The sequence below is a fragment of the Oryctolagus cuniculus genome, chromosome 6, assembly GCF_964237555.1.
Source record: "Oryctolagus cuniculus chromosome 6, mOryCun1.1, whole genome shotgun sequence".
Classification (NCBI taxonomy): Eukaryota; Metazoa; Chordata; class Mammalia; order Lagomorpha; family Leporidae; genus Oryctolagus; species Oryctolagus cuniculus.
The window spans coordinates 125,227,150-125,241,955 of NC_091437.1; the positions used below are offsets into that span (position 1 = coordinate 125,227,150).

At 38.7% G+C, this 14,806-nt stretch overlaps 1 protein-coding gene across 11 annotated transcripts in view; it reads left to right on the top strand.

Annotated features, from left to right (window-relative positions):
- VPS13B (vacuolar protein sorting 13 homolog B) overlaps positions 1-14,806 on the top strand; it is a 778,478-nt gene that overhangs the window by 656,110 nt on the left and 107,562 nt on the right. For all 11 annotated transcript variants that reach the window (XM_051844655.2, XM_070075348.1, XM_051844658.2 and 8 more), the window contains one exon: positions 8,967-9,163. In XM_051844655.2, coding sequence (XP_051700615.2) covers positions 8,967-9,163 — 197 coding nt within the window. The remainder of the gene's footprint in view (positions 1-8,966; positions 9,164-14,806) is intronic.

The window sequence follows — 14,806 nt, forward strand, 5'->3', positions numbered from 1 at the left end:
CCCATATGGGATGCCAGTGCCACAGGTGGAGGATTAACCTGTGCCACAGCACTGGCCCCAGAGCAGTATATACTTTTGCTTTGTTGATGAAGTAAAATGACTTTTTATTAATAATGATTACTCTTTCAAAAGTTACCTGGTAGCTTTCCAGTGTACAAAGCCTCACCACCTCTTCCCTCACTCTTTGGAGATGAATATCAAAAGCTGTTAGAGGCATTTGAGTAATTTTAAAGTTGCTTGAAGCAATGGAAAACTATTGGAGTAAATAACAGACTAACCAGAAACTTGAAAAGGTATAGTCAAGAAATGAGATGTCCACAGGGGATTTGAAAAACTCTAAAATATTCCTGGAAAACTACAAAGGCATGCTGCCTGTACACATGACCACAGAAGATCTCAAGTGTCCTGCACACTCACCTCATGAAGGCTCTGTGAAAGCAGGAAGTGAAGACTAAGGCAGAGTTGAAGGACTGTCCAGACAGGCACAAAAGGCCCTTTAGGAAAGAATTAGAGGTTAGTGATTCCAGACTTGGAAGAAAATCTCCATCTAACCGTTAACTGACTACTAAGCTAACCAAGCAATAACATCAGTGGCCATGTGGCAAAGATTACAAACTTTATAAAATTAGTTCATAAACATCACCAAATGAACAACAAATAGCAATGACAGTAAATCCTGGTAAGGTTCAGAATCTGATTTTTACAGTTTCTATTGTTTATTATTAATAATATATTACTTTATATAAATAACTTATTATTTATATAAATATAAATATTATAATATAGATAATATGTTATTAATATGAAATGTCATATCACATAACATTTTACATTTACAGCAAAAAAATCGACATATGCAAAGAAAGAAGAAAAAAATCAGTAACTAGAAACTATCCCTAAGGACATCTAGATATAGTACTTTATAAACACTTTAAATCACGTTTATTAAGTTGTGTCCAAAAAGCTAAAGAAAGCCATGTCTTAGAACTAAAGTATGAGAATTATGTCTCATCAAATACAGAATGGCAAAAAATAAGAATTAAAAAAGAGAATAACAATAAAGATTAATGCATGTTGAACAACCCCTATCCAAAAGACTTCAGACCAAAACTGTTTTGGATTTTTTTATTTTGCAATATTTGCATATCCATCATGAAATATCTTAGATAGGACTCAAGTCTAAACATGAAATTCGTTTATGTTCCACATATACCTTATACACATAGCCTGGAGGTAATTTCATGTAATATTTTAAAAAAATAAATGTGTGGTGCACTGTACACCTATGTTTTGATTACAAACATCAAATGAAGTCAGGTGTGGAATTTTCCATTTGCGGTGTCAGGTTGGCACTTGGAAAATTTCAGATTGGAGCATTTTGGATTTGTGATTTTTTGGATTAAAGATGTTCAACCTCTAGTGATGTTTAAAAAATAAATAGAAATTTCGGAGTTGAAAATTATGTTGAATTGTAAAATTCGCTAGAGGGGCTCAACAGCATATTTGAACAGGCAGAAGAAAATCAGCAAAGGAAGATAACATCAAATGAGATTGAGTCTGAAGATCAGAAAGAAAAAAGAAGAAGAAAACTGAACGGAGACCTGTCACACAAGCACTATATGTACAATCAGAGTTCCAGGAGAAAGTAGAGAAAGGGGAAGAAATATTTTAAAACAATGGCTGAACACTTCCCAAATTTGATGAAAAACATTATACATCTATGAAGCTCAGTGAACTCCAGGTAAAATAAACTCATACATACCACACCTGGACACAAACTGTCAAAAGACAAAGAATCTTGAAAACAACGTTAGAGAAATGACTCGTCACATTAGGGAGACTTAAAATGTTAACAGCTGATTTATCACCAGAAACCATAGAGACCAGAAATGGCGTATTCACAGTGCTGAAAGCAGAAGAGCAGTGATGGGAGGAGGGGAGAGGGAGAAACCCTCCAAGTGAAGTAACTATAAACGACAGGGAAAAGTGACAAAAATCAAAGTTACTCTGCATTCAGACCACTTCCTAAGAATCCACTTTAAAGAAGCTGGAACTGGAAATTATAAATGACACCTTATATGGTCTATTCTTTAAAAATAATTATCAGAGCATAGATTTACAGCCAAAGGTGTGCCACTTACTAAATGTGTGATCATGAGTATGTTACTTGACTTCTTTGAGACACAATTAACTTTTCAGTAAGATAATGTGTAAGAAAAACCTTTGTAAGTTGTAAGCAGGTATCCAAAAGATAGTTTTCTTCTTCATCACAGCTGCCCTCGCTATTACCATTACTGCTGCTCCCGAGAATGCAGGTGGAGAAGTAGCTGTTGTAATCGCCCGCTGACTTGACATCCTAGGAGATGTGGCAGGAGCGATGAGGGTAGTATCCTCTGCGTTAACCAGGCTGTAATAAACAAGTCCAGGATGGAAACTGCTTTGTTCTCATAACCTAAAGGAAAGTGAGAGCAGCTTGATAGGATATACATCGGTTGCTGGATCTTCCCTTCTCTACCTACCAGTTCTTTATCACTCATACATATATAAGGAAGATAATCCATCTGTACCCTTTGCCTAGGTTGGTTAGTGGGACTGAGTGTGCTAAAGCATAATGCTGCGCTTCAGGAGCCCGTGCCCAAAGAGATCCAGTCTGTTCGTCTGTTCGTCCGTGAGGACAGATGGCCAGTTATAACCCTGCTGGTAGTCTTGGCAGTACCATTAAGTAATAAACACAAATTAAGTGCCAAAATATTCTTTGTTGCAAAAAATGTTTTTAAGTGGCCGACACACATGCAGATCTTCCCAAATTAGCCATCGAATGGAAACAAATTGCAGAATCACATCTTAAATGCAAAAATAGATGTGCTCTTACCAACTGGCAGATATACAACCTAAAATACACTCATATGCAAAGACCACATATGCTTAGAGTACAGTTTATTATGTATGGCTGGCTAATTTGTTAGGTCCTGTCAAATAATAGATAGGAAAACAAAATGTAATAAAAATATATATATAATCTTGACAGTCATTTGAAATGTACCATGTGTTATATGTGAAATGTTTTCCAGTGAAACCAATTTACTTGTTCCCACTTCCCATGACTCAGTATTAGATATTCAGGCTTTCTGAACTATTTTTTGGCAACCAAACTGTCTTGGAATAGTCATCTTTCCTTCAAGTTATTCTGTACAGGCATTAGTAATAAATCCTCAGTTATAGATATGTAACTAAAGATCATTCACATCATCTCTTTCAAACCTAAAAGTACATAATAAAGTTATTTTAAATAGATCACACAAAATAGAGCCCAGAGTTACTCCTTGAAAATAATTAATTGCTACCATATGAAGCTGTAAGTACACTCTGACCACAGTAGATATTTTTGTTTAATTATGTCACGACTAACCTAGAGACTAGCTGGGCGATGCCAGCACCTTAACTGAAAGACAAAAGAAATTAGTGAGCTAACTCAAGGTTTGTTAAAAATGAGTATGATTGCAAATTAATCTGAATGGTGGAACCAGTACATAAAGTAAAATGTTTTTAGAATAAGACTGTTAGAGAAACTCAATGTTGTTATCTTTTCAGCAAGTACTGTGTCTCCATTCGTTAATTTTAAAACTCTCATTAAGCATGTGCCATGAATAGTGGTCTGAGAACTCATAGTATGCAAAATAGGCTTTAAGAAACAGCCACTGTGTTCCTGTAATGGTAAACAGGAAATACATGAAACTTATATAACTTAAATAAAATATATATTGAAAAAATAAAAGAAATGGGATGGGAGAGGGAGTGGGAGATGGGAGGGTTGTGGGTGGGAGGGAAGTCATGGCGGGGGGAGCCACTGTAATCCAAAAGCTGTACTTTGAAAATTTATATTTATTAAATAAAAGTTAAAAAAAAATAAAAGCCACAGGCTGCATCTGGAACCACAGGCATCGTTCCCACCCCTCCTAAATCAGGACTTCATTTCAACACATGCCTTGCTTCTCTTCATCCTGATCACCCCTCAAACAATCAGCCATGTCCTTTGGTCCTTTCCTATCTAGACAGAAGTGTGTGTCTCTTTTTCCTGAGCTTGCCAACTTCCCTCTTCCTCTAGCTCCCTCAGCCTTCTGCTGAGCTCTCTGCAACTCCTGCCATGACATGAGTAGATTCCCTAGACCTCATCATCCTCTCCAAACCTTTCTTTGGCTCATTTATTTACATAAAATCTCACTATCCCCTGGAACCCTGCTCACCATTGCAGCCCTCTGACGAGGAGGCTGTTTATTCTCACATCCTTTTGACCTCAGGTCTAGGAGGTGATGTGTTCTTGCTCTCAGTGTCACTTGCTTTACTCCTTTATCCTCCTATAAAATCCTTCCACTCCTTTAAGACTTATTCCATCTAATTGTGTCATCCTTGCGCCCTCTCTCTTGTTGCTGTCCACTAACTGTTTCGATTACTTCTTCTCGGTCTCAGAAGTCCTTGGCCCATGACTCTCAACTTTCTTCTTCATGGCCACCAACCTCCATGCAAATGGCCCAGCCCAGACTCCACCTTGATTTCATCTCTCTTGTGGTCATCTCTTCCAACCCCTCTAACTACTCCCACACACAAGCTCTAAAAGCTTCTCATCATCCCAGATGGCTTTGCCTCCTACATCGTCAGTTCCTGCATCCCGGTCTCCCTCACTCTGTCTTAGCTCTGCAGCCTGCTTGTTCAACAGCCCCTGCTACAGTGCTCTGTTAAGCTATATGTGCACCTATGTACACTTTTCTGATTTCTCCCTGTCTATAAGCTATTTGCACATCCTCTTTTAGCAAGTTTACATTCCAAGTTAATTAAAAGCATCATCTTGCAGATAAATATTCTATACTTCATTACTCTGTGTCCTTCCATTATATGCCTCTGACAAAAAGCTAATAATGGGGCCAGCACTGTGGCGTAGCAGATAGAGCTGTTGCCTCTAGTTCCAGCATCCCATATGGGCACTGGTTCAAGTCTTAGCTGCTCCACTTCCAATCCAGCTCTCTGTTACGGTCTGGGAAAGCAGTAGAAGATGGCCCAAGTCCTTGGGCCCCACCCACCCATGTGAGAGACCCGGAAGAAACTCCAGGCTCCTGGCTTTGGATTGACCCAGTTCTGGCCATTGCAGCCATTTGGGGAGTGAACCAGTAAATGGAAGATTGTTCTCTCTCTCTCTAACTCTGCCTTTCAAATAAAGAAATAAATCTTAAAAAAATAAAAATAATAAAAATAATGGTGGATGTACCTGTAGCTAAAGCCTCTGCTCAGTTAATTCCCTTTTCTACCCTCCAGAATAGCCAACTCCTTATTCAGTGTTTTCACTTGGATGGCTCGCTGGTATCTCTAACTTGTCTGAAAATAAACTCATGTACTACCAGACACATTCCACACATATATTCCTAGAGATCAGCATCTACATAGTTGTTCAGGCTAGCATCCTGGGAGTCATCTTTGACACTTCCCTTTCACTAATTATGTCTGATCAGTCATCTAGACACTAATTTTTATATCTCACTCTCCTGTGCTATCCCAGTGCCACCAGCCATACTCTTAAGCTGTCAATATTTCTAGCTTGGACTTCTATATGGGGTCTTAAAACACCCATGCATGCCCCCTTTTTATTGCATTAGCTAGTACTCACAATTTTCAAAAAATATAAATATGTCTATATCACTTCTTTGTTTAAAAATTGGCAAAAATGTACCATTGACATTGAAACAAAAGTCCAAAAACCTTAATTTGACCTAAAAGGAGTTCAGGTTTATATTACCCTCAATTTAAAAATGATGCAACTTCAACTCAGGGTTATTAAATAAGTTGCCCAAGGTCAGAGAGTGATGATTTAAGTGACAGGTCTAGGATTTTATGTTAAGTGTGACACCAATGAATTTTTTTAGCATGGAAAAATAATGTGAAGATAATATATCTGTTCTTTTATAAACTTATGACAATATACATTTGAATGGACCATTAAATAAAATTAACTTTAAAATACTTATACACGTTATCATTGCTAACTTTTGTCTTGAAGTATTGAAGACAAATATATTCTTAAAATGGGAAAAAATGTGACTTGTGAATGTACTTACAGGGATACAGTTTAGGTTTTTTGAGTTTATTAATATTACTTTATTAATCAAGGAAAATATTGCATATAAAGGAAATCCTAACAAATACATAATTGACATATTTGGGGATGTAAGTCTATAGTAGTTTTCTATTGTTTGCTGAATTTTCAGGGAAAATTGGAGTATTCTAATTGAAGTATGTAACCACAGAGCCAGCCTCATACAAGTTGTGAACCAAATAAGGTTTTTCTTTGGCTTTCCTCCACATCTGTCTTTTTTAAGTCCCACAATTCCTCTTTCCGTAAGCCCCAGTTTTGATACAGTCCATTTTCATTGCCCTTAAACTGCATAATAACTTCCCACAATGATTCCCAGCTTGGATTGCCTTATGTTGTGGACCTCTTCCAACCTTCACTGTGGACAACAAGACTAACCAGTACTTTCTCCTTAAGGTCGTACTCTTCTTTCCAGTGTGACAGCTAATTTTCATAAGCCAGGACATATTAACTTTAATGTAGAATTTCTGGAGACAGTGCCCGAAACAAGTATTTTCTCACCCCATTTGCTGCATAACCTCTCCACTAAGATTATATGGAACTTTACATTGTTGTTTGTGTTTCAAGAAAACAACAGGTAGATTAATATGCTTTGTCTGAACTTATTTGCTGTCTTCCAGTGAAATTCTTAAATGCTTTTTGGGAATTTATGCCCCCCCCCCCACCTCTCTTCCACCACTGATCACAAGTGTCCTTAGTGGCAGGTAGGGGGGAGTTAAGCAATGAGGTATTCCTTTATCTCCTAAGTCATAGCACAGCAGTTTGACAGGGGTGCAGAAAGTCACGTTGAACTCTGACTACAGCATTCATAAGCACAGTTTCAAGATTCATTATTTTCCTCCCACAAGTCCAATCCCTCTGAGGAACCTGACTAGTACCACTCTTATAGCTCACCTGATTCTATTGATATACAAGCTTCAGGAGTGTTCTTTGAGCATGACTGAAGAACTGACATTCCTGAAGCTCTTACTATATGCATTAAATAAAATAGTGTCTCATTTAATCCTTACAAAAATTCACCAGAGTAGTTCTCTTACTATCCCCAAGAACTCAGAACTTATGAAACTAGGAATCAAATCTCAATATATCTGATTCTACAGTTCACACTTTTATCTTCTATACTTCTTTGTGGAGAATCTTTAATGTGCCAGACATTGAATCACCTGGTATGTGTGTATGCATTCACTCATTCATGAATTATTCATTCATTCATTCAACAGTGTCTTTTTAACATTTGCTGTATACACTGGGTCAGGTGCTATGGAAATCGAAAGCTTAGCCAAATGGAAATCATTCCTCAAGGAATGTGCCTACCAGGGAGGGTGTCAGGGAGGGTTATACAGAAATAATTATAATCTAGGTATACAGTGATCAGAGCTATGAGACAGACTCCCATTTTTAAATCCTGTTTGCATTCAGAAAAGCAAAAGAAGTTTTCTAGCCAGGGAGGTGAAAACACTCAGAAAAAGATGGCATTTGATTTGGTCCTTGATAGATGAGATGGATATAGACATGAGACAGTGAGAAAGCAGGGCATGTGCAGGTATTTTAGGCTGGGAAATAATATAGGAACAATGGCTCAGAGAGGCGAATTTAGAGAAAAGTATGTCATGGAAATCAAGAGAATTTCAAGAAGTAGATACTTGGCACAGTTGGGGACCATGGAGACCATTTTGTATGTCAAATCCATCCTTGTTAGAGTCTGCTCTTATTTATTTGTTTACATTTTCTCTCATTAACTTATGAAATCTCTCCACTTTCAGGACAAATATGTCTTGATCTGTCATTAAATATTACCTGTCTTATCCAAGTTGGCTTTTTAAAATGTGGTTTTATCAGTTTAGGTCCTCTGCCCACTCTGGGCCCATAACATGAGTTTCATGCCATACATAGAAAAGACTGCACTATGATAAAATGAAAAAATAACAGATTTTTTTCTATTAGATTTTTACATTTTTAGACTTTAACATTTTTATCCTTTTAAAATTTACTTTGTGTAAAGAATCATATAGGGATCCTCTGTGGTTTTCCCAGATAGCTAGCCTCTTCTTGCCCCCTTATTTTCCATCTACTTGTTTAAAATGACCTTCATTACATACTAAAATTTCATCTGTACTAACCTCTTATGTTGTTTAATCTCTTTTAATCTGTATGTTACTACAACCTTTTTTTAAGAGACTTGAACATTAGTCGAACTGTTGGTAGGTCTTTTCTAAGATTTATTTATTTATTTGAAAGTCAGAGTTAGAGAGGGAGAGACACAGAGAGAAAAGGGGGAAGAGATCTTTCATCCATTGGTTCATTCCCCAGATGGCCACAACAGCCAGGGATGGGCAAGCCAAAGCCAGGAGCAAGGAACTTCATCCGGGTCTCCCGCATGGACTGGGCCATTCTCTACTGTTTTTCCAGGACATTAGTGGGGAGCTGGATAGGAAGCGGAGCAGCCAGGACACAAACAGGGGGCCATATGGGGTGCCAGCATCACAGACAGAAGCTTTACCCACTGTGCCACAACACTGGCCCCTAACTACAACCTTTTAATTACTATAGTTTTATAATACCTATAATACCTCATAGAATTTGTTCCCCATTACTTTTTTATTTTAAAAAATGGCTGTTTTCATGTGTGTTATTCTTGAATATGTCTTTTAAAATAAATAGGATGAATATAACTGTGAAAAGCAGTTCTGAACTACCATCTTTGTAACCTTTCCTACCTTTAGAAATCTTAATGTTATAACTTTGATGAAGGCTAATTTGCATTTGAATAAACATAGAAGCATAGTTTCTAATCGCACCTTCTAAATTCTGCTTTATTTTTGCATAGGTTCCTTGTAGTTTGGAATACTGGGATGAACTCCAGAAAGTTTTTGTTGCATTTCGAGAATTTAGTCTGTCTGAAAGCAAAGTTTGTGAACTGCAACTACCAGATATTAATCTGGTGAAAGACCAGAAGAAACTGGTCTCTTCAGATCTTTGGAGAATTGTTTTGAACAGCAATCAAAATGGAGCTGATGACCAAAGGTAAGCCCGTGAAAGATGATGTAGTGGCATTAAGCTAGGAAGCATTACCAAGCTGTCTTTCCTGTCTGATAACCCCTCACTTAGCTGTATCTCAGATGCCCAGCAGCTGTCTCTCTTGGAACTACAGATGAGAACAAGGAAGAAAGGCTATTTTTCTCAAAATGCAGCCTTGTCAGCCCTCACTAAGAACCTGTTACTTAAATATAAAGAGGAAAAGCACATAAATAAACTAAAAGGAAATTCAGGTTTTCTAAACTCCAAAATATAGAAGAGCCATGCATACCTCAGTAGATTCTTAGTGATGCAATAATCAGTATACGTAATGAAGATCCTGGGGCATAACAAGCACGTTAAATAAATTTTCTCATTTTAAAAGGCAATTCTTGGAAATATTTACATCTTAAATGGTATTAAAAACAAGACAATTAGGAAAACTTGTCTAACTAAAATAACTTATACCCAAGGGATTTCAGATAGTCACAGTTTTATCCAGCCGTGAAGTCTGCCTGGCCAGAGTGATTTTCTACAGCAGTGGACTTCAGATATCATGAATCTTGTCTCCAGAGCTTCCTTTTCCATACCTCCTATGGGATTATCTGTTTAGCGGCAGCAAGGGCCTGATTATCCCCATTTCCAGTGTTTGTCCACTTAACACATCCATGATTTATAGTAGAGAAAAATGGCTTCAGCATCCTATTCTTCAGCCTTTTATAGTTTGCACACGCTTGTTAAGTGTGTCTTCTCATTCTCCCATAAAAGACAAGACAATAAAATCAACCACATCAGCAGAACAGTTTTTCCAGGTCATACAATATGAGTTCTGCATGTTCTAGAAGGCTGTGCTGTCCAATGCTTTCAGTGCCCCGCCTTCAAACTCCCCCAAGGGCTTGGCTTCAGTATTATCTTACTTCTTTCATGATATCCTTCCTTTTTTTTTTTGTTTTTTGTTTTTTGTTTTTTGTTTTTTGTTTTTTGTTTTTTGTTGGCAAACACATTCTCTAGGAAGGAGAACAACATCCATCATTTGAATACCTTGCCAATCAATCATTTTCCCTTTCCTGTGTCACCTTTATTTTATGAAGACATATGTTATAATACACCATTTTGCATTCTGATTCCTACTTCATATAATCAATAATTGTGAATGATTCTTCCTTGAAAGTATTTATTTTCATTAGTAGTAGTGGATATCCACTGAAGAACATTTGGAACTTAAAGAAAGTAACATCACCCGTAATCACATCCCACTGAGGCAACCCCTGTTAACATTTTGGCCTGTAGTCTCGGAGTCTTTCTCACTGATTACTTTATATGCTTAATAAGAATCTGCTTCATATTTCATAAATTCTATTTCAAGAACATCTGGGCTCCTTAAAAATAATTAGCTTCCTGAGGCAGGCCTTTGGTTCAGCATCTTCATCCCATATTGGAGTACCTGGGTTTTAGTCCCAGCTCCACTCCCACCCAGTCCAGCTTCCTGCTAATGGTTCAAGTAGTTGGGTCCCTTTCACCCATATGAGAGACCTGGCTTCAGCTTGACCCAGCACTGGATGTTGCACACATTAGGAGAATGACCCAGCACCTGGAAGTACTCTCTCTCTTACAAATAAATAATTAAAAAAAAAAACTACCTTCCTACTTTATTACCTAATAATATGCAGTGACTGAAATATATGTTATTAAAGAAAGGTCTTGATTTTACCTGAACATAGTGTAACAATAAATAAGCATACCCATCCTGTGAGGAATTAGCAGATGGATAGAAAGATTGTCTTTTCTAAATATAGGTTACCTAGTCAGAAACCAGGAAATCTCAACATATGGAGCCATGGATAATTGATTTTTTAAATCCTAGTTTCACTAGTAGTATCAAGTTAGAAATGATTTTTTTATTCTAATTATGAAAGAATGCATTTTCATCATTGAAGGAAGCATTTTAGACAAGGTTAATTCCTCTGAACCTGAAGCATTCATAAAAATTACTTATGTGGAAAGCTTACCACTATAGAAATGTAGAGCCTTAAGGGAACAGAAATTTATGCCAGCAATCAAATGCAGGCAATTTTTCAACAAGCTTTTGACATTGTAATCACAGGCCTTTGGTTCTCACCAGGGATTTTTCATCTTATCTAATATTTCACAGTTGATCTCACTTTAAATTGTTTGGGATTAATCATTTTTCAGGTAGAAATTGATATTAGTAAAATTAGAAGACCTGGTGTATAAGTAGAGAAAATAAAACACTACAAAGATATTTTTCCAAAGGAAAATGCTAAGTAAACGTCATCCAGTTTCTTTTAAAAAAATGCTTTCATAATCTGCGAGTATTTCATACAAACAGAAAACTTTTAGTTAGCCCCAGTACATTCTATCACATGAGAAATCTAAATCTGGACAAGACCTGGCACTTTTAAATGGCAGGTTGTCTTACCATAAGTAGTGCGAGGAAATTTGTAGAAAACGGAGTTGAAAGATAAGTTTATTTTGGTGCAAAACAAAATTGAAATCCATACATGTTTTTCCATAATACATATTTTTCCTGAATGCTTTGAAAACTCCTTGGATTCTCGGTGGTTTGAGAAGGATGTGTATCAGACTAGTGGACATTACTGAAGGAGTGACTATAAAAATAAGCTCCATGCACATTACTATTTAAGAAAGGCCTCTTGCCTATAATTGAGATGAAGCTGGAACAGTTTAGGATGGCTTCCACAGTGGTAATGGCATCATGCTATGTCTATAAATAAAAATAGTATTTTTAAAAAGATTTTATTTACTTATTTGAAAGTCAGAGTTACCGGGCGGGGGGGGGGGGGGGGGGGAGGACAGAGAGAGAGGGCTTCATCTGCTGGTTCACTCACCAAGTGGCTGCAATGGCCAGGGCTGAGCCAGGCAGAAACCAGGAGCCAGGAACTTAATTCAGGTCTCTCATGTGGGTGGCTGGGGCCCAAGAACCTGGACCATCTTCCCCTGATTTCCCAGGCCATTAGCAGGGAGCTGAATCGGAAGTAGAACTGACAGGACACAAACCAGCACCCATAGATGCCAGCCTCACAGATGGCACTTTACTGGCTGTGCCAAAATACCAGCCCCACAAATAGTATTTATAATAGAGAATTTCAAGTTAGGGGATATGGTATTAAGTTCTGGCTCTCATCAGCAGGCTGTTTGGCCTTGAGAAACTGATTTCCGAGCTGAGACATTAGGGACTGAGTAGGAGCAGAGCAGTTCAAGGAATGGCCGGGAGCCTCCAATGCAAGGGACTGGAGGCAGGAGAATCAGTCCTTAAACTCTGCTGTCTTCAGTGGAAACAAACAGGTTGGTAATGGTTACAGTTTTTTGGAGATGGCGTTTGAAGCCGAGTAAATACTGACCTTTGAACTTAGGTCCCACGGTAGTATTGACCTTTGGGAGCCTTCTCTTTTCATTTGTTGTACCCTGGACTGGAGGCAAAGGATGCAGCCTCTGGAGCCCTGGTCAAGGTATCCATCTTAGCGATCTGTCTCTAATCCCCACAATATGTATTTGCCCACACTCATTGTCTGTTGCTGAAGACTAAGTCCAAACCCTTTACTCCGGTCACAACAAGAAGCAGATGGCAACACAGACTGGGTAACTGAGGAGAGTTTAATGAAAGGACCCTGTGAAAACAGGGTTAAGGGGTAGGGTGGTACCCTGGGGCTAGGAACCACTCTTGGGCCTAAAGGACGCAAGAGATAGAGCCAGAATCAAAACTTGAACTCAGACTGGGCAGTTGTAGCTGCTTTTGGTAAAGGAAACAAACCAATGTACGAAGCTCTTAACCAAGAAGAGACAAGGAAAATACCACCTCGCTTTTCTCCCTTCCTGCCACCTTACGTCCTCTGAGTACCTTGCCCTGACTGAACCCAGGAACAAGCCAGAGGACAGTCTTCTGGACTGCATCAGCAAGCAACTTGGTCCTCTCGCTTGTCCCTGGGCTCAGTCTGCTGGGGGCAGAGGAGAAAGTGGGTAGGGGTGAGGAAGAGGATCTGGGGAGCAAGAATAAGATATCCAGCAAGAACACTCTCCTAATTGTTTCTTACCCAGAAGGAAACTGCCTTGGGAGGAACCAAAGGGAAAAGGAGTCGCAGTCCCTACTTGGACGGGGCCACCCTGCCAGGTTCTCTGGGGTTGATGCCATTGGAGCAGGACAGCTGTTTCCTTTGTTTCCCCTCTGATCTTTACCCCCAAATGACTAACCTCAGAAGCACTTATTTGGGCCATGTAGACACCAAATTTTAGGCATTTATCATCTGACACAATGACTCTTCAGATCTTGATGTGTATGTCCATGTTCCTTGGTTATAAATTGATGGATGATAACGTTAAACTCTTGATCTGCACCAACTCTTTGTCACTGTTGTCTATGTGGCATGGTCATCTCCTTGCAACATAAAACACGTGATACCCTCACCCCCAAAATGCTGGGTCACGATGGGTGGCATCCTGGAAAGAAAAAACGGCTTAAGGGTTTGTGAGCCATGCAGCCCATGCTGTGAAAATTGAACCTCTGGTTTATTTATCGAGTGCTTTCATCCTTGGATGTGCCAAGTAAATATATAACTAGATAAAGATACAGATACAGAGAGACCCACAGATGTATTTGTATTGATATATATGAGAGCACTTTAAAAAGTATGTGGAAAATGGAATTATGAAGATAGGTTTTTTTGGTGCAAAAAAATTGAAATTAAGTGAGGGGTTTTCAAAATGTCTATGGAAATGCATATTATGGAAAATTATGTGTAGATTTCAAAGGTTTTTTTTTTGTTATTTTTTAACCGTAAATGAAGCTTATTTATTTGAGAGAGAGAGACTGCTTGACAACGAGCTCCCATTTGTTGGTTCACCCTCCAAATGTCTGCAATGGCCAGGGTTCTGCCAGGCCAAAACCAAGTGCTGGGAACCCAATCCAGGTCCCTCACATGGGAGGCAGGGACCCAACTCCTTGAGTGATCACCTGTTGCCTTCCAGGGTGCACATTTACAGGAAGCTAAAAATGGGAGTTGGAGCAGCCACTCGAACCCTGTGAATTTGATAGGAGACAGAGGCATCCTAACTGGCATCTTAACTGTTAGACCAAATGCCTACCCCAAAATTAACTTATTTTTAATCCCATTTTCCATGCCCTTTTGGAAGTGCCCTTCTGAGTGTGTGCTTTTGCACATGTCTGGAATTATTTTCCTCCTACTCCCTCAAGGTCCCATCAAAGAAGTCCCAGATTTGGTCATCTTTGATACAGTGTTCTACAGGTTTGTGTGTGTGTATAGGGACCTTTTCTTATTTCTCTAAGCCTTGATTCTCACACTGGGGAAATCAGAGAAAGAACAACAATGATTAAGTCCCCACCAGAAGATGACTGGGACCTCCAGGTGTTATTCCCCTCCGTCTGACTGCTTCAGTCTGCACTTTTAGACATACCTGGATTTGGGGGATAACTTTTTCTGATCTTTTGAGCTTCATAAGACATTCAAACGTAAATCTTGACATTTGAAGCTGCTTTCTCACCAGTGTCTCTAGTCTGGTATGAACCAGGATTTATTCAGAAAAATCTTTCACTTGCTCTTGCCCAGGACTAACCCCTCTCTCCCTTGGGTACAGTGAGTACTTACTTTTTTTATT